This window comes from Amblyomma maculatum, chromosome 10 (genome assembly GCF_055883805.1).
Source record: "Amblyomma maculatum isolate TAMU_Amacu chromosome 10, ASM5588380v1, whole genome shotgun sequence".
Lineage (NCBI taxonomy): Eukaryota > Metazoa > Arthropoda > Arachnida > Ixodida > Ixodidae > Amblyomma > Amblyomma maculatum.
The window spans coordinates 136,463,257-136,486,003 of NC_139353.1; the positions used below are offsets into that span (position 1 = coordinate 136,463,257).

Consider the following 22,747-nt stretch of genomic DNA (forward strand, 5'->3'; position numbering starts at 1 on the left):
ATTTCACAATTAAGAAATAAAATCTGCACCTGTTTCAAACCAAAACTTTTTGTGCATAAATCAAATGCACTGCATAGAGAAAAGGTGTACCAACTAAGTTTGTTGTACATGAACAGCTTCTTTGTTCAAAACAAAGAAAATCTTACAAAACATACTGCACAACTCCTGAAAGAATGCTTGTGTCCAGGACTTAATTCAGAGTGGTTAGGGTGCTCGACTTCTGTGGCCAAGGATGCAGGATCAAATCACAGCCACGGCGGCCCCTTTTCGAGAGGCAAAAAGCAAGGCGCCCATAGGCTGCGTGATGTCAGTGACGCTAAAAACCCCAAATGGTCTAAATTTTCTGACTCTTCCACTACAGCATCCTGTACAGCTTGAGTCGCTTTGGGACGTTAAATCCCACAAACCAACCAACAAACTCAGAAAGCACACAATTGAATGTGGTGCAAACCGTAAACAGCATGGTTTTGTGATTTGCATTCTGGCACAAAAAGAAATTTTCCCCTTAATAATATCAGGATATACAAATAAAATAGTCTATTTAATTAGCTGATATGGATTAGAAACATTATACTGTTTCATTTTAATGAGTGCCAAAAAACTTATGGTCATGAAATTCAGTAGCTTTAAAAGCTCCATGATAAAATCTTACCTACAGACATTACGTTTTAAAAGAAGCAGAGTTTTTATGTGCTGCAAAATGCTAGTAACACATATTCAAAAACCCTAGATGGTCGAAATTATTTCAAATCAAACACAAACTGCATCGCAAAACCTGTATGCAAGTTAGAGATAAGTGCGACATGCCGTGTTGTCCCATATCATTTCATATTGCTCTGTTTCAACATGAAAAAGAAGACCACAAGTTAGAAAGAGAAGGCGTGTCTCTGTGATCATTGGCTTGCTGCACAACAAAAAGTCACCCTGTGTACCAAGCTTCTGCAACTTAGTAGCAAAACTGTATTTGCACTCTTCTAAGGATGCCAAGCTGGATGCACTTCACAAAAAACTAACCAGCAATTCTCGCACCTAGTTTGTGCACACCACTGCATGTGTTGTACATAGGTGCACTCTTTGACACGGTCAATATACCTTCAGAGCCAATTTACTGCTGTGTGCCCAGGATAACGCAACCTTTACATTCACCACTGTTCCCAAGTTTGGACATCGGTCATAATCATCATAATTAGCCAGACTATACCCACTGCAGGGCAAAGACCTCTCCCCTATTCCTCCAATTTACCCGGTCATGTGCTAACTGCATCCACTTAACCCATGCGAACTTCCTTAACCACTTCCACCCACCAAACTTCCTGTTGCCACCTGCTACGCTTTCTTTTCCTTGGAATCCAATCTGTTACCCTTAACGACCATCGGTTATCCTCTTTTAGCACAACCTGCCCTGCCCATGCTCTTTTCTTCATTACTTCCTCTAGAACGTCATTAACTCGAGTTATTTCTCTGACCCACTCTACGTGCTTCCTTTCTCTTAACGTTACACCTATCATTTTTCGTTACACAGCCCCTGTGTTGTCCTCAACTTAAGAAGAACCTTTTTACAGGGTATTCTGTGCAACACAAACACACACAAGAAAAAGGACACCATGGGCGCCCATGCTGAACTCTTTCTTGTGTGTATTTGTATTGCACTCGATACCTTGTAATTATGTGTGACAGCCAACTAGCTCAGGAGTTAACTCTCTTAAAGAACCCTTTTCATTAGCCTCCACATTTCAGCCGCAAAAGTGAGTAAGGTAAGATGCAGCTGTTGTATACTTCCTGGGTGATACCGGTAACCTGCTAGTCATAATCTGCGAATATTTGCCAAATGCGCTCCATCCCAATCTTATTCTCCTAATTATTTCCCTTCCATGGTCTGGATGCGGTTACTACCTGTCCTAAGTAGATATATTTCAGAAGGGTAGATACTTGGGCTTGTTGGTACATGATCGAAGGGAACAAAATGTAGCGCACCAAGACAATTGGACAGCGCTGTGTGTGTCTTCTTTCTCTGTCCTTGTCTTGGTGCGCTACATTTTGTTCCCTTAGATATATTTGCCTACTACTTCCAGTGCTTCGCTACCTATTGTGAATCTACCTTCCCGAGGCTGTTGAACATTACCTTAGTCTTCTGCATATTGATTTTGAAGCCTACCTTTCTGCTTTTCCTATGTAGGTCATCATCCTTCTTTGCAGTTCATCCCGTGAGCTACTTTGCAGATTACCGCGATTCGAGAATTGCAGATTACTGACATCCGCCCTTATCAACTGCTCCCATTCCAAGTCTCTGAATACTTCCTCTTAGTAAGCTGTGAACAGTACTGGGTAGGTCGTGTCTCCTTGCGTAGTACCTTTTTATATGGGAATTTTGTTACTTTTTTTATGCAGAACTATGGTTACTGATTGAACGGGTAAAACTGCGTCTGCGCCTTGTTTGTGCCTGTGTGTTTCTTACGTCCTGTCTATTTTGCGCAGTTTTACCCGTTCAATTAGTATGAACCAACCAGCCCTTCAGAGTGTATACTTAATGGTTACTGTGCAGCCGCCATATATATCTTAATCCAGTACTTTTACAAACGGCTCGTCTGCAACCTGATTTCACAATGCCTGCATGACTGTCGAGGTTTTTACTAAGTCAAATGCTTTTTCGTAATCAATGAATGCTATGTATAAGGGCTGGTAGCTTAATTGGTTATTATATTCGACTGAAGATGAAGCGCACGAGAAGACGCACACAAGAGAAGAAGACACAGGACACGCGCTAATATTATTATTATATTATATTATATTCCTAGCATTTTGCTATCACCTGATTGATGATATGGACATGAAATTTTCGAAAACCTGCTTGATCTTTTGCTTGATTGAAGTCTAAGATTGTCGTAATTGTGTTAGCGATTTTGTGATTACGTTAGTAAACACCGTTATATGTAACAGATAGTAAGCTGATTGGTTTGCAATTTTGAACGCCGCTACAATCCATAATTTCAAACTTCCCGCGTCTCGGCTGTTGATTGTACTTCTGGTTCCCATTGGTTGAAAATAAAAGAAAACTTATGCTCCATTTTTGGCTTTCAAAACGTTTCAAAAACAGGTTAACTTTTTATTATATTATTGATAAAATGATTGTTATTATTGTTGCACTTTTGTATACAATACTACGATACTACTACTCACATGTAACTGCTTGGCAGTTCGCATGTGTGTGTACAGGCGCTGGTGTGTATCAACGGTCACCGGTCTGTGTGGCCCACGGCCTATTGTATATTGGGTTATCTTTGTGTTATCTGCCGTATTTTACTTCTGCCTGCGTGTCATATTGGCATCAGCTGCTCCCTGACCACAGCGCGCGTCGTTTACTAACAGCGGTGGATCCGTCCTCGTCTCAAGTGTTTGTGTCGTCTCAGTATGCAATCGAAGGCAGCGGGGAATACGTCAGTGGTAAGCCTTTCTCCACTTCTGTATGCTCTCAAGCAGTGCTTACGAGCAATAGGAGGTTACGCAGAACAGTATATTGTTTTTCATTTCCGAAATTTTCATCGAGATACTGCTGGATAAAAGCGCAAAAAGAAATTATTTGAGCTCTATCGCCGCAAGTTGCTTTGTCTCTTGTCTTTTCACCGCTGTGCAAGGCGCCGTCGACGCTTTTACCCACGACCTACTGTATAATGCTTTTACCGCTGCTACCAGACGTTATTGTTCTTAAGTAGGGTCTGCATTTCAGGCAAACATCGGAAGATTAGTCGAACAGGTGTTCATGAGACTCCCCCCACCCCCCTCATGCGAACGAGGCACCCTCTGCGCGAGCGCTCACCTCAGCTGTGTGCACTTCGCACTGTCGCGTGCTCTTCTCTTCGGATAAGTGTGTTATTACATGCCAGCTGTGCTCTGCGGTGAAGGGGCGCTAAAAGGCGACGCAACTTGCAGCAGTGAGCTCGACATCAAAAATTACTTTCTCTCTTAAAGCAACAGTTAATGCGATGAAAAATTCAGAAATGAAATACAATAAGCTGCTCTACCTAGCGCCTTAACGTTCGTTCTTTTTTTTACTGTAACCCTTCCAGGCTGACACCAACATGTCTTCATGGTTCAACATGCACTTCTTTCTGCAAACTGTTTTCTATTTCGATATACACTGATTTACTAGATGTAACATTGGTTATAAATGACATCTAGGGAAGCAATATGGCTATTTTCTAATTCCCAAAAGCTTGTTGATAGTTGTAACGAAATGAAAATTTTGTACTTTGAGTATTTCTTACACAATGTTTAAGGAAAGATTTCGAAAATTTTGAATGCTTTATTGTTTATTGAATGTGATACTTGGTTTCTCGCTTTTTCGAAACATTTGAATTTTGCTCAACTCAGAAAAATGTTTTGGAGCAATTTTAAGCTTTCAAACATGCCTTGGGATGAGTCATCGGGAATGTTTTTGGACAAATCAGGTTGAGTGCTACCTCCGGGACGTTTGGTGCAGAACGACCCTCGTTAGTTTTATATGTCGGAAGAGCTCAGTCAGCGTGCCTGTACACAAACAAGAGGACCTTTTAAGGAGGAAGTTTTAACTCATTTTTGCCTGTATGCTTATTGGCAATAACATGTGGAAGGGAAACAGTTTCAAGACAAGACACGGGCTTATGTCATGTAGCTGCACATATTTATCCCTTACCGCTTATAGTTTTTGTGATTGCATATTTGCACCTAATATGACAGAGCCTGAATTCATAACTTTGCCATTACGAACAGCTCAGCAAACTTGGGCAGAGTGTTGGAGCAGTTTCACGAATTCTATACATCATGCACTTGTGTTCATTTTGGATATCGTACCATATTAGTTTCTATCCACTTTAGGCATTTAACAAAAGCTTCTATGCGAGCTCTTCTCATGTCTTTTGTGTGTTGTCATGCAGAAGGTCTCAGAGAGCTGATGGCTTCTTTTAAGATATCGTGGACCCCAGTGCCAAGGCTGATTCTTGGCAAAGTCACCAAGTCTGCTAAGGTAAGGATTTTTCTGTCATCACGCCATGACCAGCTGTGCTCAAAAGAGCTGTACATAATAGTTAGGGTATTTATTAATTGCAGTTTTATTTGTGATGTGGTCCAGTTGGACAGTCCATTACTTAAAGCTGTAGCCTATACATGCAACACTTATTTTCTGGATGAGGGACCAATTCAAAAGTGCTTTTCAAGATGAGGCTAACATGTGTGCAGTATTAGATACATTGTGACCCTCTAAATAGTAAGTGAAAGTACATGAGCAATATCACTTGGGGTTCATTTTATTATAATAGTATGATTAGCTGCCACTTCCTTGAGAATCGTAAAGGTGCTTGCTGAGTAACGGTTTTGCATTGTGGGGTCATTGCAAACTGGCTATTTTAGACAACCGGTATGTCTACAGAGCAAGATTTATTTAAAGGAAAATAGATAGGTCGGCTGACTACTATGAGGGTGGCAGCAGAACGCTGGAGCTGATCAACTGAAGGATCATCTATTCAACTGCACGCTAATCTGTGAGCGACTTGTCTTCTTCAAAGGCCTCATAATGTCCAACCGAAAAAGAGAAAAGGAAATGGAAGTGCCAGGCGAATCACATTGAGATGCAGAACATCCTCAAGGCATTCAAATCTTTCAAAACTCCCGATGAGGTATGTTACATTCATAATTTGTCACCTCCTTGATAGTCAGTAAAGGGTGGTGTAGCAGCTTATGGGGTGAGTTGGTGCATAATACTCAGAATTGCAGTGAAGCCTAGACAAACACATAGAAACAAACACGAAACAGGCACACACTACAAACTGTAATACAAAACTGTACCCGAATTTCCTCTTGCACACTCGGCCACAACTTCCTCCTCTACTCTCAAGTACAGCACACTCGCACACATCTTCTATCCCAAGCAGATATGTCTGGCCAATAGTAAATGTTAGCAAGGTAGCATCCAAGCAACAAATACAAGACCAAGACTGTCACTCACATCTTCTAACAAGAGTTAAAACTCCCGCCACATAGGCACAAACTAAAAAAAAACACACATCTGCAGCTGCCAAGAATCGGGTTCACATTCACGCACAATACATCTAAACAATGAGTCCGGTTTGTGAGTTTCAACACAAGACATATGAAGGGAACCCTTATTTGAATCGCTGATTGCCTTGCCCAATCTGGTCAGCTGCAGTTCATTTCTTCTTCACAAGCATAAAATTCTTTTTAATTGCCTAAGGTCTTCTTATTAGGCAAGAGTCGGAATAGGATTGGCAGAGAAGTTTTTGAGGCGTTATAGATACAAAAGAAAGACAGCACATGGTTCATTGATGCCTCTTTGTCCTTGTGCAAAAATGAAATTTCAGTTCTTGAAGGCTGTTTGAGTTGTTGCTAGGGATGTGTGGTGCATGAGGAATGCTTTTTGGATGGGCTTGAAGACTTACTGAGGACTTCTCGGAAGATGAGCCGGAGCTGCGAAGCCCCGTTGTTTGTCAGTTTGAAGAAGACGAAGGTTATTCCTCTAAAAAATCAATGATTTTAAATACCTTCTGAGGAATAACCTTCGTTTTCTTCAAACTGACAAACAACGGGGCTTCGCAGCTACGGCTGGCCTATACAAAGAGAAGGCAACCCAGGAAATTAAGAATTTTATGTTTGTGAGGAAGAAAGCTCGTGCAAAAGCAGTCGTGTTTTGTAATGAACTGCAGCTGACCAGATTGGCCAAGGTGATCAGCAATTGAAAGGAGGGTTGCCTTGATGTGTTTTTTTTTCCTTTGAAACTCAGAAAGCGGACACATTTAGATGTATTGGGAGGGAATGTGAACCTAATTCATGGCAGCTGTAGATGTTTATTTTTTGTTTAAGTTTGTGTCTGTGGCGAGAGTAGTGACTGTCTTGTTTGGACGATGTGAGTGATGATCTTGGTTTTGTATTTGTTGCTTGGACGCTACCTTGCTAACAGTTATTGTTGGCCAGACATATCTGCTTGGTATAGACCAGATTTTTTTACCCTCACGCGCAGGCTGCCAGCGCGCTCCTGCTCTAGACACCAGGCGACGTATGTATGGGGACTGCGGGACCGCAGATCACGCAGGCGCCTCGCGTTGAATACGCGTGTTTGTGAGCAATCGTTGTCAAATTCTGTAGTTAACGCGCTCTACCACTTACGCATGTAGGTGTGTGCTGTGCCTTGCTACTCACATTTGTCCTTGTTCTACATAATACTACAGCAATTTGAAACGCACTGTCCTCTTGACGTAATATACGAAGGTAGGCTACCATGCAGGTTGCGGACTGTAAATCAGCGTTCATGCGCAGCAGTGGCGTATTTTTTTTCTCGGACTGCCCTTCACAAGCATTGAATGCATATGTCTTCCTTCTTTACTTCTTTGATTCTGCGAATTTTGGACCAGACTCCATGGTGTGAGATGTAACCGGATTGGCGAGCTTCACGCTAAAGGTTGCTTAGGCAAAGCGTGTTTTCGGCCTTCGGCCACCAGTGGTTCGTCTTTGGCTTTCATTTGCCATTCCTTAACGCGAGTTTAAGTCCGATTATAACAGACGCTTGGGCGAGTTGGGCAATCCACAAGTGCAGACAGCGCAAAAAAAAAAAAAAATGTGGAGCTACGTTTCCGATGTTTTTTTTTTTTTTTGCTTGGGCTGTCTGCACTCCCACTATCAGCAATTCAAATTTTTATTTCCTTGTTTCACAGAGAAGTCTGCATGAAAAATGGTTGAGCATAGTAGCTTTTTGTGATTTCTGCCTAAGACTCAAAAACATAATTTCATTACATGCTATGACCTGGCCGAAATGGCTAAACAGATCTTTCACATACACCGAAAGCGTCTAAATAGAGAATATTCGTATTCAGCCGCTACTGTGTTAATATTTGTTCAAAACTTGAAATAGAGAAACTGTGTTGTGTCCTCCAGCGAGTGGCTCTGTGGATAGGGCTCTCGACTGCTGAGCCAAAAGACATGGGTTCGATCACGGAAGCTATGGCAGCTCTTCGATGAAGATGAAGCTGAAGGCGCTTGTGTGGTGTGCGATGCCAGCGCACGTTAAAGAACTCCAGGCATTCATTAACTTTCCGGAGTACTTCACTACGGCGTACCTCATAGCAGATGCCACTTTTGGACGCTAAACTTCATATACCACATAAAAACAGTTGTCATGCTCCAGCTAGTATTTCTTTGCTGCAGTTTCTTCCTTTGGCGTGTATGACAATGTATGTGCAGGATCAAAAAAAGTATCATGCTTGACATGAAGGCACTACTGTTCAATAGGTGCTAGATTATCCAGCGATGAAAAGAAATGATCCTAATGCTCCGTTGTTTATAAATAAAGCTCAACAAAACTTGCGTGCTGTTAGCTTGTCGATTCCGATGAACGAACCACGATAATTTGTTGGTGTTACTGGCACAGTCGTTGATCGTACATCAGCTGCCTTCATCAACAAGGCACCAGACAACCTGCATTCACTTTCATCTTGATGTATACTGTATTCTTTTAAGTATAAGTGATTGCATTGTTTATTACCTACTGTATTCATTCAGTAGCTCTCTTCGAGCCATCCTACAGTGGCATCCACCTACCATTTTGGCATAATCGAGGATGCACTGCTTAATTTTTTTTTTTCAAGGAATGGGAGGATGTAGTCTTGGAATGATGTATATTCATTCTTATTGAGTTTATTTTTGTTCTAATTCTCTTGTTTTGGAGGTTTTTTTGTATGTAGACATTTTAGCAGCAGCCTACATAACCACAGATAAAGCCCCCAGAAATGAAAATATGCACATACTGTTTACTTCCACAAGGCTCAACCTCATTACTGTGTCCATAGAAGGCACCCTAAATATTCTTGTTTGATGTTTTTGGACACTACGTAAATAATGTTTGATAAAACTGCCACATACTTGTTTATCAAACAGAAGATAGTCGATGGTCACTTAGGGCGACAAATTGGATTCCAAGGTAACTAAAGCATAGCAGGGTGCAGCAGAAAGTTGGGTGAGCGGATGAATTTAAGAAGTTCACAGGGGTCAAGTGGATGCAGCTAGCAGAGGACCGGGTTAATTGTAAGAATATGAAAGAGGCCTGCAATGGATATATCTCTGCTGATATAATTTTTCCAGACCTGCTACTAGTGTTGCTTTACTGTCTATTACATACACCCCATAATGCTTTTTGCGCTATAAATACCTTGTTGCCTGCTTTTTGTCCTTTTGTTGATACATGGCTACTTTATTAGAAACAGGTGCCGTACATGTTGTTGTCATTGCAAAAGGTATCTGGAGCGCCACTTCCTAATGTCAGTCCATACAAGTATCTCATATTTGACCTGTATTTTTCACCTTTCCTTTCAGTCAACATGGCTCATGCGAAAGTTGGCGCCCCCCCCACTCCCCACCTCTCCGCCTCGTGTTCAGCTCTTTGAAGTCACGGGAAGAAATGTAAGCCCCTAACAAAGCTAGACGGCTGTGACTTTTGATCGTTCAAGAGTATTATTTAACGTGTGCATGTTGTATGATGTGACGTGTTCTGCTTATCCTATTTAATGCAGTTACATATGGCCTGGAAAACTAAAACAGCACTTTAATATGGTGTGGTGCTAGCACAGACTTCATATATTTTGACAGATGCATGGCTTTAAGGCATTTGTAAAATGAAACTATCTAGAAGTACCCTGTTTACTCGTTTATAATATGCATCCATGTATCTCAGCAAGAAAAAAAGTGGAATGCCTTGAATTTTTCTGGGCACTGGATTTTCATGGCCAAATCTCGATATTATGAATCATGTTGGGCTAAAATGGTTCATTATTTTGAATTATCACGGTACTGAAAAATTAGTGGTTATAAGGGAGTGATCTAATCTTGGTATGAAAATGATGTATCTTAGCAGTAGAGACATGCATAAAAGCCAGATCTGAAATGAAAATGTTTCACGAACTTCAAAGCTGCTTCCTTTGAAGAAATAAGTTATTTTCTTCTACTGCGTGCAGCACACGACTGATTAAAAACCTCTATACCTTCCGCTTTGTGCAATGCTTCATCGGGTGCATACTTCATTGCACCGACTCTCTCTGTTTGCTAACATATATATGTTAACGTGTTTGTAGTAACGAGATTTGAATGTACTTGAATGAAAATCTAGCTACTTGGAACAACCAGATTTATTGCAACCGCTCATCACTTGGAGTGATATAAATGGTGTCAAAGGATGATTTGCCTTTCTGACAGGTGGCTGGCTGTTTGCCTTCAAAGTGAAGTTCATAATTAAGAATCTTGATTGGCTTTGAACACTCACGTTAACCCTTTCTGCAGTCTGTTCTGTGCATTAAATATTTAACTTATTATCCCGACTCATCGCCCTGCTCCCCTTAATCAAAATATTCAGGCAAAACCGTCATTGCCAACCTCTAGGAAGAGTCAGTCACAGGCCGAAGACATTCTCGCTAATCGTTTTTTTTTTTTGCTTATTACGCACTTTCTTATCTGCTTTCGGCATAGCCCCTTTGTCTTTTGGTTGCTGTTTTTCTTGTATTTGGTATTTGTTTGCGTTTTCTTTTGAACCAGCATTGCTTTTTGTTATGCGTTTGTACTGGTGTCACTTTTGGGCATAGACTTCCAATTGAGCTCTTCCGGAGCTGCACTTGCATGAGACAAGCTGTAGATTTCATAGACAGTAAAACATTGTTTTGCGAGTCTTCCGAGCAAGATAAGATCCCATGAGTTTGTTTTGTTTGTGTTTTGTGGAGTTCAACGTCCCAAAGCGACTCAGGCTATGAGAGACGCCGTAGTGGAGGACGCCGGAAATTTCGACTACCTAGGGTTCTTTAACGTGCGCTGACATCGCACAGCACACGGGCGCCTTGCTTTTTGCCCCCATGGAAAGCGGCCGCCGAGGCCGGAATTCGATCCCGCATCCTTGGGAATAGTTGTCTGCGCCACCCCGGTGGGGCATAAGATCCCATGATTAAGATCGTCAAACCGCACTAGATGCAGAAAAAAAGGAAGGAATATTCTCTAGATTTTGGTTTTTTATTCAGTCCCGGAAGTTTGAAAAATTAACCTCCTCGGGTTTATGGCTCACATTCTTTTTTTTCTTAGTGTGATAGCATGCCTTGCAATACAAAATGCTTACTTACAAAAATAGGTACATGCCAGATTTTTAAAAGAAATATACTAAGTGCCGGTGATAGATGGCCCTTTCTAGATTTCCTTTGGACCACGTTCATACTGTCGATGTTCACATCTTTTCATTTTTTTGTGCCGAGAGTAATGTTTCCTCCCTGTTTAATGGCTCCAAAACTTCATGCTGCTGCTAAGTGCAGTTTTTTTCTGTTCAGCTGCTCCAAATATGGATATTACTACTCCAAAAATTAAGATTTTGCTGCTCTTAAAATTGTTACAAATCCTATTTCAGCTGTTACATCCCTGCATTTCTGTACTCTATTCTTAATTTTTACCCAAAATTAATTTTTCTCCAAAAAAGGCACACTTCACTATGTAGTGAATAAAGGGGGACGGAATGGAATCCAGTCTTCAGGCCACGAAACGCTTGTAATTGTTTCAAGATTTTTTTTTGTCTTCCTCCACTTGCGAATGCACAACTCTTCGACGTCATTTTCTTTTGCTGCAGCTTTGTTGCAAATTTCCAGTGGCTATAGACCAGATTTATAGCTGCTCCCGGGCGCTGCCATTTTTTGCCGGCGCGCCGCCACGTGGACACTTCCTTGGAGACTGCGGGACCGTGCCTGTTCAGTAGCCACGTTCAGCTAGCGTTCGGGAGCTAGACAAAATTGCCAAAAATATTTTCATGGCATGATTGTGTTGGAGCAAGTTTATTTTCATTGTCGTAGAGTTAAAATCGACTAGTTATTAGTGGGATTTAGTACTACATTCACGTTAACAGTGTTTGATGCTCAGCATGCAACTGCGCTATAATGCTGTCATTTTGGTGCCTTACTGATGACAAAATGTCTGAACAATTGCAAGCATTGCTCTTGCACCCCGCTGGGGTGGCGCAGTGGTTATGGCGCTCGAATACTGTTTCCAAGGATGTGAGATCGTATCCCGGCCGTCAACGGCCGCTTTTCGATAGAGGCGAAAAGCAAGGCACCCGTTGTGCTGTGCGATGTCAGTGCACGTTAAAAAACCTTTAGGTGCTCTAAATTTCCGGAGTACTCCACTGCGACGTCTCTCATAGCCTGAGTCGCTTTGGGACGTTAAACCCCACGAACCAAACCAAACCATTACTCTTGCGTACGACTCGCATATAATTTCACTTCCAGTGAGCTCTTCCTTCATACCAGCCATTTCGAACCTCACCAATTGCGTTGTGTTGTTGTTAGCGTGGTGTGTGCCATTAACACCAACAAATTATCGCGGTGTGCGCATCTGAGTCGACAGGCTAACAGCAGGCAAGTTTTTTTGTGCTTTATACATACCACCACATTAGGATCGTTTCATTTTATCCCTGGAAAATCTAGTGCCTATCAAACCGTAATGCCTGTATTTCAAGCATTTTTGTACATGCCAAAGGAAGAAACTGCAGCAAAGAAATGCTAGCTGGAGCATGACAACTCTGTTATCAGTGGTATATGGAGTTTAGCATCCAAAAGTGGCATCGGCAATGAGGTACGCCGTAGTGAAGTGCTCCGGAAATTTAGCAAATACCTGGGGTTCTTTAACGCGCGCTGACATCACACAACACATCACATGACATCACAAGCGCCTTCATCTTCATCGAAGAGCGGCCATAGCTTCCGTGATCGAACCCATGTCTTCTGGCTCCGCAGTGAAGAGCCCTATCCACAGAGCCACCGCTAGAGGACACAGCACAGTTTCTCTATTTCTTTTAAGTTTTGAACAAATATGAACACAGTAGCAGCTGAATACAAGTATATTCTATTTCAGTGCTTTCAGTGTGTGTGAAAGAGCTGTTTAGCCATTTGGGCCAGGTCAAAGCATGTAATGAAATTGTGTTGTGTCTCGGGCAGATGCTGACAGCAAAAAGCTATTGCGCTCAAATGTTTTGCACGCATACTTTTCTCTGCGATAAGGAAATAACAATTTGTATTGCTTACAGTCAAATTGCACACAGCACCATAAAAAAAAAAAAAAACTGTGCTAGTATTTTTTTTTTTTGCGCTGTCTGCACTCTCTTGGATTACCAACTCGCCCATGGTCAGACTTACACTGCTGTTAAGGAACGGCAAACGAAAGCCAAAGACAAACCACTGGTGGCCGAAAACATGCGTTTTGCCTAAGCAACCTTCAGCGCGGAGCTCTCAGATCTGGTTACATCTCACATCATGGAGTCCGGTCCGAAATTTTACATTCTCATTCGCAGAATCAAAAAAGTAAAAAGCGAAACGTGTGAATTATGCGAAGGGCAGTCTCAGAAAAAAACGCCGCCACTGCGCATAAACGGCGATTTACAGTTTGCAACCTGCATGGTCGACTACCTTCGTATATTGCTTCAAAAAAAGAACAGTGCGCTTTAAAATGCTGTTGTACTCTCTGGAACAGGGACAGGTATGAGTAGCGAGGCACAGCATACACCTCCATGCATAAGCGGTACAGTGCGTTAACGACAGCATTGAAGAATGATCGCTCACAAACACTTATTCAACGCGGGGCATCCGTATGACCCACAGTCCTGCAGTCCCCTGTCACGCGCGCCTGACAGATGTTGCCTAGTGTCGAGAGCAGGAGCGCGCTAGCAGTCTGCGCGGGAGGGTAAAAAAAAAACTGGTTCGTAACCTTTAGCTTGTTTTTCGCTGTGAAAAACTGCTGCCGAGTCGCACTCATGGCACCAAAACAAAGGCTATCAGTGCAAACTGTGTTGATAGGGTGTTGAAACAGCACCTTGCAAAAGGCCTAACAACTGCTGGCAGAACAAAGCGACCAATGGCGTGGAGAATAAAGACTATGCTATGGATGTGGATTTGCCTCTGCCTTCTGTTGGCTCCTTATCTGTTTGACAAGCGTTGATGGCTATGGGAATGGCGGACTACATGGGGAGACTGCGCATTGTTGTGCAGTGACCACTGCCTCCCCCTTCCCCTGGAAAAAATTTGCAGTTAACCTGCACCCCCAAACCTGATTTATAGTTAAGGTAGGTTCTAGAGCTGTGCACGGGCTGGGGCTGCTCAGAAGCCCTTGGGCTTGGTCTGGGCCCAGGTATATTTATCTTGGGTGGGCCGGGCCGGACACCCTGATCACGAACACATGCAACATCTGCAAAAGTGCGAATACAGCCATAGTGCGATAAGTGTCTAGAATGCACAGCATTTTCCTGTGCCAAGCTGGATGGGGAATGTTATTAAAGCAATATTAAGCCATTTAAAGGAGCTAATACATTTAAGTCGTAACCATGTGAAGCGACAATCCTTGGCGATGCGTCGTGCCATCACTACGCTAACTCCTGCCGTTGCCACTGGTGCACAGCGCACAAACAACGGGACTGCAACAGAGCAGCGCATTTTCAGCGTTGCTCTGTTACTGCTGCCTCGCGGTTTGGTCTAGGGAAGTACAGTTAGGCTAATACTCCATTTCTAACACTTAACAGCATGAAGTACGATATAACACTGATGAAATTTCATGTAACACATCTGGTTTCTAATGGAAACACCACATTGGTGCGTGGCGTGCTCCTGCACATCGATGCAGACTTCCGTTGCAAGCATTGACTTCCTCCAGCTCCTTTCGAAAGTAAACAATATCTAGCCACTCTATAACCTTTGTTTTCCCTTATTACCCTACCAATCAACCGACTCGATGCCCTCGTATGCGCATGGACGAAATGAAGTGATCGTCTACAGGATCTTCCTTCGTCCAAAACGGATTATAGAAAAACTTGTCGCAAAAAAGGCCAAAACAGAAGTTGAATACCTCAAAGCCTTCTGCAATTGGCTGTCCGCGATCTGATTCCGGGCAACGACTGCTGAACTCAAGGATGCAGGATCGAATTCTGGCGGCAGTGGGCACTTTTCAAAGTTCGTGAAATGAAAAGCAAGGCGCCACTGTGCTGTGCGATGCCTTGCATGTGGAAGAACCCTAGGTGGTATAAATTTCTGGAGCCTTCCACTGTGGCGTCTCTTATAGCCTGAGTCACGTTGTGATGTTAAACCACATAAATAACCACTGAAGTACTTTTTGAACTCATCTTAGTGTTGCAAATTCTTATTATGGATGACTGTGCCTCTTTTTTCCACCCTCTGTATATACATATTTTATGTGTGCCAATTTTGTGCTTGCAGGTTCACTTTGGGTCGAATCTGTACATCAACGAGAGAAAAGTTCAATTTATCACAAGCAAGAAAAATGAGACAAAAGTGGAGCGGGAAATGGTGATGGTATTTCTGGACACCTGTGGAGTTGAGAGAGAAGCCTCACGGGCCAGCATTGCAGAAGGACTGCAGGCAGTGTTCCAGAGATGCCGGCAACCCCTGAGAAAGTGATGGTAATCATGACTAGGTTTCGTTTTATGCTTGTTGCTGAAATCAGTGCTGCAACAGCTGTGCCAATTGTGCGATTTTGATACAGCAGCATAATTCTGCGTGCGCAAAACTTGCTGAATTTGCACCAAAATGCGCCGAACGGCCGCAAAAATTTGCCATGCTCGGAGACAACTTTCTGCGACCGTGATATAGCCAGTTGTGACGTTTCAGACACTTCAGCATGTCACTGGCCTTTTTATTTTTATTTTGAGATGGCTTCATGCCGTTCTAACTCCTACCCATATTTTCCTTTCTAGCATTCACGTGCTTCCTCCACTTTGAGTATGCTGAACTGTTGCAGTTTGAGGATGCTTCAACGCACGGGTCACAGTTCGTGCGGTGAAGTATCCTTTTAATGCATAGAGGCCATTTGTAACGAGGCACCATTGCTACTGCGTTGCACTGCTAAAAGGGGCGTGGTAGTATTTTTGATTTTGCAGTAATACTTCCATGCTTTGTTTTAAGCACTGCATGCTTTTAATGGGTGTATCTAGCTTTTTTTTTATGTCGCTTCTGGAAGTTTTCTGTATTTTGTTGGGCTATTCATGTGCAGCAAGGATGTTTTTATGCAGTCTAGTTGATAGACTCAAGACTCACTGTCCCGTCAGATAGTGTAGGAGATGCATCAGTTATGGCTTCTGTTGGTGATAATAAATTGGGGGGGTGGAGGGGAGAGGCATCGGCATGTCGGGAAACGCGCAGCAGCCATATTTTGAATTCCATAACACCACAATGTAGCCCAAGACTGTCAGAATTAACATTTATGGATGCCGGAACATCTAAATTGCCCTGTGCACGAAATATATAGCCTTGCTTATACGAATATATACGACTTGCTTTCCTATCTGCTTTTGGCATTTGCCCTTTTGCATTTGGGTTGCTATTTTTTTTTATTTTTTTTTTTGCTTTTGAATGAAGATTTTTGTTTTTGGTACTGCGCTCGCATTTAAGCACAGGCTGATAGCAGGCTGATGGCTTTGAATCTCGACTGGAGCTGTCGTCGAGCAACACAAGCTATGAATTTTGCAGACAGTAAAATATTGTTTTAAGAGTCTTGCAAGCAAGAATCTGCGAATGAGATTGTCAAACCGTGCTAGATGCAAAAAAAAGCACATTCTTTAGCTGTTTGTATCCTTTTTCTTTTTTTGAAAAATTAACCTTGGTTGTATGGCTAACATTCTTTTTTTGTTTGATGCCACGCCTTGCGGTACAAAATGCTTACAGAAAGAGGTGCACGCCAGATTCCGAAACGAAATATGCCAAGCACCTGTAATAGGTGGCCCTCGCTAGATTTCCTTTGGATCACATCCATACGGTCCGATATTCACATATTTTTTGTTTGTTTGCCCCGAAGGTAAGGTTTCTTCTCTGGTTAATGGCTTCAAAATTTAAATTCATTCTGCAAAGCGGAGGTTATTTTCTCCTGTGAGCTGCTCCAAATACGGATTTTGCTGCTCCAAAAATTGCTACAAATCTTATTTCTTCTATTGCACCCCTGTGAAATGAATGTTAAAATTAGTGGCAGATCAACAGTTTTTCTATACCATGACCTTAAACACCATTTTGCTTCCGTTACTTATGCATATCTTCTCTTTTTTTTAGATCTAATACAAAAGGTGGCCACTGAAAACCCAAGTGATATGTCGACTGCCAAAAGGATCTCTGACCGAAAGGCCATTGATGATATGTTTGCAGAAGTCAGTCGTGTGGGCCGTCAGAAGGAAATGTGTGAAAATAAAATTGCATATATCATGCGAAGCTCTACGTTAGTCAATGGGAACAGGGCATCACCCGCTTCTGTGCAGGGTGTATTCTGTCCTGCATGCTAGTATCACGTGTGGTCTGTATGCTGGCTACCTACTGCCAGTGTGCCAGCACAGTGTCCCCCAGCATGCCAGTGTCCCCCAGCATGCCAGTGTCCCCCAGCATGCCAGTGTCCCCCAGCATGCCAGTGTCCCCCAGCATGCCAGTGTCACCCAGCATGCCAGTGTCACCCAGCATGCCAGTGTCACCCAGCATGCCAGTGTCACCCAGCATGCCAGTGTCACCCAGCATGCCAGTGTAGGCCAGCATGCCAGTGTGCCAGTATGCAGTGCCACACTGGTCCGATAATCAGGTATGACACTGGCCCAGTGTCTCCCAGTGGCACTGCGTTTTCCAATAGGGTATGTGTCATTATAACGAAGGAGAAGAAGAGGCCGAACGGTCGGCTCGAGCTGGGGGTCTAGCAAGCAGACTCAATTTACCGATGCTTCTCATACGGGCTATACAACCTCGACCGTAACATCTTGATGGAGGTTCGGGGTATCTCATCCAGCAGCAGACATCCAGCGACCTCACCCCCATCGGTCGTGCCTACTAGTTTTCCGGCGGAGGAGAGCGGCGCCGAGGAAATGTAGAACGGCGCGCGCGAGGCTTGACTTGCCGAGTGGGAATCTGTAGATGTCTTCTGCAAGCCCTTTTAGTAGAGGGCCAACCTTGCCGTCTTCTGCCATGCGAGGAGATACAAGCTTGCACAGCTTTAACCCTTCCTCGATATACTTCGTACATGTCTCGCCGAGAAGCTGAGCTCTCTGAGAAAGTGCTTCTTCAGCCCACTTCTTTGTACCAGATTCGCCGAAGTACTTCTTAAACTCTTCGTCGATGCGGTCCCATGTCGTGATATTATCCTCGTGGTTGTCGTACCATATTAAGGCCGTGTCGGTAAGCGCTAAGTCCACGTTTGAGAAGTGGGCGGGAGAGTCCCAATTATTCTATCAGCTCATCCCTTGTTAGTGGGCCTACCATTCATCCACAGCTTCGTCGAACAGGCCTGTGAACTAACGAGGCATCCTATGAGGTTGCCATGAGTTGCTAGGCCTGGTCCTCAGATCGTCGCGGTCGAGAGACATCTTACGCACAGATGGCGGTAGGCCAGCAAGACGGCGACATCAGCACGGTTGAAGCAGGGGTTCCCTCTTGGGAGTATCTCTGGGGAACGTGTACGCCGCACCTCTCACCAAAATGTTACGGGTATTTCCTTCATCGCACGCTCTTGTGCTGCTCTGTGTGCGAGGGGGTCAGGGCTTCTCAAGATGTTTCACAGCTTTTTACCTGGCCTCCTAGCAACAATCTTTATGGTTGCGATATAAATAAATCTCAAATTTCAAAATACTACATCCCGACTTCCATACCTACGAGTAAATATGCAAATGCTGCAGGATAAAAATTCGAAGGGTGCAACGCTGCTGATCCGAATATGGAGCGAAAGCATTATCGGCTGGTGACCGAGCGTTCTTGTTCCCCAGCCCACATATAAAAACCAAGCGTTGTGAACGCGCCTTAGGGGCCAATTGGAGTAACGTGAATGGCAATGTCTATAGCAGGCTTATTGTGACATAACCGTCCAATGCAAAACGATCATGAAAGTTTGAAATCTCCTTTCAGGGCACCACGTACGCGTACACGGACACGGCGCACAGCGACGAGCGGTGAAACCTGGCGTAAGTTTGCTTTTGCAATAATATCCTGAGTGGGGAGATTTGAGCGGAAGCCAACCATGGCAGGAGGTATGAGGTGGTCATCTTCACCATATTAATTAGACCGATTGAGAATGGCGAGTTCCATCAGGTTACCAGCATAGAAAGTGAGCAAAATGAGATGGAGTGTGGCTACTCCTGGCCCTACGGGGTTGGGACTGGTAGGTCACCGCCGTTTGCGGTGGAGGCTAACCTTCCATCGGAGGTTGTACATATTGTAGGCCATCATTGCGGCCGCCACAGCTTCAGAGGTGGACGACGGCTGTTGCGACGCGCGGCTTTCTCTCTTCTCTTTTGAGACCTAAAGCTACAACACTATGCGGGTCAGAGCCGAATTTCGCGTGTGCCGACAAATTCAAACCGACCAACCACAAGTCTCATGCTCAATCACTATTCAATCGATACTTAAAAATAAATTAAAAACCTTGTCATCCACCAGGGTATCGAACCTCCATCCCTTGGATCGCCAGCTGAGCACTTTACTACTGCGTCATGACGCTCGTTCTTTGTCTTTTTTATCGCGAAATTTATTATCAGATTTTACACCATAAAGAACAATACTCCACAAACGCACAACGTGGGTTCAAATCACGCGATTTGGAGTGCATGATTCATTACAAATCAGGCATTTGCAGCAGCATTTCCATTTTCGGAAGCCATTCCGGAACTTCGTCTTGCGTCTTGAAAACTGCAATAACAACACTGGCAACGGCTTCGCGAAAATACTGCCGTATTATCCTCGCATCAACATCTGCATGCCTGAAAGCCATTCTGGATCGCTAGATACTGTACACGCCAAATAACATGATCATGCCCAGCGGTAGGCCATCATCATCTTCCCCTTGCTTACAGTGAGAATGATAGCGGGATTGCGCGAGAGGCAGATACTGCGACTTTCCTTTCCTGCAGACGAATTATGGAACGCCGGTGAACTTTACTGCGTTCAATGCAATGCTGGTTGTGTTCGACAAGGCGCGCGTGATGTACCGTCACGACAAGAAGTCTAAACAGAGCGGCCGCGAGAAAGGCCCGGAAGACTGAGTCTTCCCAGAACGAGAAGAACGTCTAGCCAAAACACGTCGCCAAGAAGCTCTACGACGTGTTATGCACGCCGCTAAACAATAGTAACGGCAGCCGGAGGAAAGTGAGAAACAGGACGAGGAGGATGAAGGTAGTGATTCCAAGAATCGTCGGTGCACGGCATACAAGATAAGACTCAGTGAAAGTGCAAACGCAGCTCCAAGCATAAGCGTAACTTTTTGCCTCGTATATCCAGGCATAGCGGAGCAAGCCACTGCCAATTTTTTTCTATCTTCTCTGTTTTCTCTTCCGTCCGCAAGAGTCAACGGATGTGGCTCAGCTAGTCAGTATCAGGCCCGCGCATTTTCTTTTCCTTCTCCTACAGTTGCAACAGTTGAGCGAAGGTGCTCGGGAGTTGGTCGTTAGCCGGCTTCTGTATGAAGGTCACTCGTGCATGTTTCCGTGCTGCGGGGCGTTCACCTTCTGTCCAGCAATCGTTCATAAAGGCGGTCGGTGAAGGCCTCAATGCATGGATCATCTAAATTATGGAGTTTTATTGGAAGAGCCGTCCGGTCCTCGAGCAGGGTTGGGGCGGAGGTGAGTTAAGGCGAATCTTACCTCAGCCCCCGAAATCTCCACATCGAGGGCGGGGTTGGCATCGCCTATATAGTTGGTAGAGGATTAGGGGGAGAGGCGTTGAATTACCGGACACGAAGTTCATTGAGGAGGTCTTGGTCGGATACGAGGTGTTTATGAACAATACGGTAAACGCTGTCCTGTTAGGATGTTTTGCATAAAAGGTAGCGGAGAGTTGCCAGTTGCCATAAAAGGTTTCACATATTGTCATGGCGAGTGTGCACACTTAGAAGTAGACATCGAAGACTAATACACCTACTGACACAGAGTTATGGTACGCAACACGAGACAAACAATTCACGGGGCCACGGTGGCACCTAACTCCAGTGTTAAGCAAGGAGAAATGGAAGACGAGTTTACCAATCTGGATATGAAAAAACATCCACAGATAAGGAAAGTCTTTCCGCCACCTCCACACCCGCCTGTGTGACGAGTTGCGATTCAGCCACCAAGAGCGTACCAACAGTTCCGCCAAGTCTATGACATCAAGGAGGTCGCAAGTTTCTGAGGCCACAGCAGCAGATTCCAATCAGGTCTGCACGATGAAGGAAGGAATGAGTAGTCGAATACGACGCTAAGGCAACTGCAGAATTATGAGGGCAAGGTTACTGAAAATAGCTGCATGGGATACTTCAAAGGCTTTAGTTATGTCAAGTCCTAGGATAACCTTTGTGCCACTCTGCCAGGGCAGGCACAAGGATATCCTAGGGCCTGACAACCAAATCTTTCGGGCTCGACATAAGAAAAGCCTTGGATAACGTCTCCCACGCAGATATTCTCACAAAACTCTCCTTACTAAATCGCGACTACGATACCTACGATTATATATGCACGTTTCTCTCCAGCCATACAGCTCAAGTAAGCTTTCGCTCTTTCTTTTCAGTAATTATTACCCTCGGTTGCAATGGCACGCCCTAAGGATCAGTAATCTCCCCTTTCCTTTTCAATCTCACCTTGCTCACATACCTTATACGCGGACGATATCAACCACTGGGTTTCAGCATGCTACGATGCCGAAATTGAATCTATACTTCAGTAAGCGCTGGATATCACTGAATGCCGCGTAGCTCGAATGCCACGTAGATCTCGTGGTCTAATCAGACTTCCGAGCTGCTCCTTATCTGAGGTGGACCTGTCTTTATCGATAATCCGTCCAGCTGCACTACTGCTAGCGGTCAGCCTATGCAGAGAGTATCGATCATTGGGGTACTGCGGCTCGCAGACCATTCGTGTTGTTCGGTGCATAGCTAACAAACATAGATTCATGCGGGAGGCTGACTTACGATGTCTGTTCGAGGCGTTTGCTATCAGTCACCTGCCATTTACCATCATTTACGTCTACCTTAGCTGTGACGATGACAGTGTTGGCTGCCTTATTCGACAGTGTTACGATTCGCCACCGACATTGGCGACAGCTGACACGGTTGCAGCAACATGCAGCGACAGAAAGATCATCAGTCGAAGCAGAGAGAATTTTGGCCATTTCAGCGCCGTGTGTTCGAACGCCCAACGCTTCTTCCTGCGGACATACTCCGACGTATTGAATCTACGCGTGTTATGTGGGCGTGCGTGTGGGTCGAACGCTGGCAAGACCAGCGCTCGAGCGAGAGAGCATCGCTTTGGCTCTTGAACAAGTGATTCCTTCACACCGCCATGACTGAGTTATCAAAGCTTGCTCTAGCTCGAATCCTCCCTTTCCATCTGAAGATACCGGTATAAAAAGCACGGATGCTTCCGCTGCGAGAGAGGACGAAGACACGACTGAGAGATGGCGCCAAGACACCTTCTTTATGAGCGTGTTTTTTTTTAGCCTGCTTCGCTGACGTGCCGGGCAAGGCCCTTCATCCTTGTGTCGATGACCGTAAGCTAAATTATATCACTAAGGATCAGATGTATCGGTTCTCGAACATCAGGACTGCATCGACAAAGTTAGCGCTACGTTTATTTCCACACTATACCTTGCCAGGGGTTACTGGTAGGTTCTCACTTAGCAGTTTAGTGGGTATGTGGCGTTCATTTCATCAATAAGAACTTTCCGTACTAAAGTTTTGAGGTTTGGTTTAAAGAACGCGCCATAAT

The 22,747-nt window shown here is 44.2% G+C and overlaps 1 protein-coding gene across 4 annotated transcripts; it reads left to right on the forward strand.

Annotated features, from left to right (window-relative positions):
* The first annotated feature begins 3,199 nt into the window (after positions 1-3,199).
* On the forward strand, positions 3,200-17,252 carry LOC146177516 (uncharacterized). 4 transcript variants are annotated; one of them, XM_084580485.1, is made up of 6 exons: positions 3,200-3,441; positions 4,911-4,999; positions 5,538-5,648; positions 9,352-9,438; positions 15,255-15,457; positions 17,097-17,252. In XM_084580485.1, exons 3-5 carry the CDS (start codon positions 5,601-5,603, stop codon positions 15,453-15,455), a joined length of 336 nt encoding a protein of 111 aa, XP_084436611.1. In that variant the 5' UTR covers positions 3,200-3,441; positions 4,911-4,999; positions 5,538-5,600; the 3' UTR covers positions 15,456-15,457; positions 17,097-17,252. The 4 variants fall into 4 exon arrangements, with proteins under 4 accessions (XP_084436611.1, XP_084436608.1, XP_084436609.1 ...); XM_084580482.1 differs by lacking the exon at positions 5,538-5,648; XM_084580483.1 differs by lacking the exons at positions 5,538-5,648; positions 17,097-17,252 and adding an exon at positions 15,752-16,729.
* The last annotated feature ends 5,495 nt before the right edge of the window (positions 17,253-22,747 follow it).

What these genes read in the sequence shown, in the direction of transcription:
- LOC146177516 (XM_084580482.1), top strand. Translation starts at nt 4,928, where the DNA reads ATGGCTTCTTTTAAGATATCGTGGACCCCAGTGCCAAGGCTGATTCTT. An exon ending in AAGTCACCAAGTCTGCTAAG is followed by an intron (nt 5,000 to 9,351) that starts GTAAGGATTTTT and finishes CTTTCCTTTCAG; the next exon opens with TCAACATGGCTCATGCGAAA. An exon ending in TTGAAGTCACGGGAAGAAAT is followed by an intron (nt 9,439 to 15,254) that starts GTAAGCCCCTAA and finishes TTGTGCTTGCAG; the next exon opens with GTTCACTTTGGGTCGAATCT.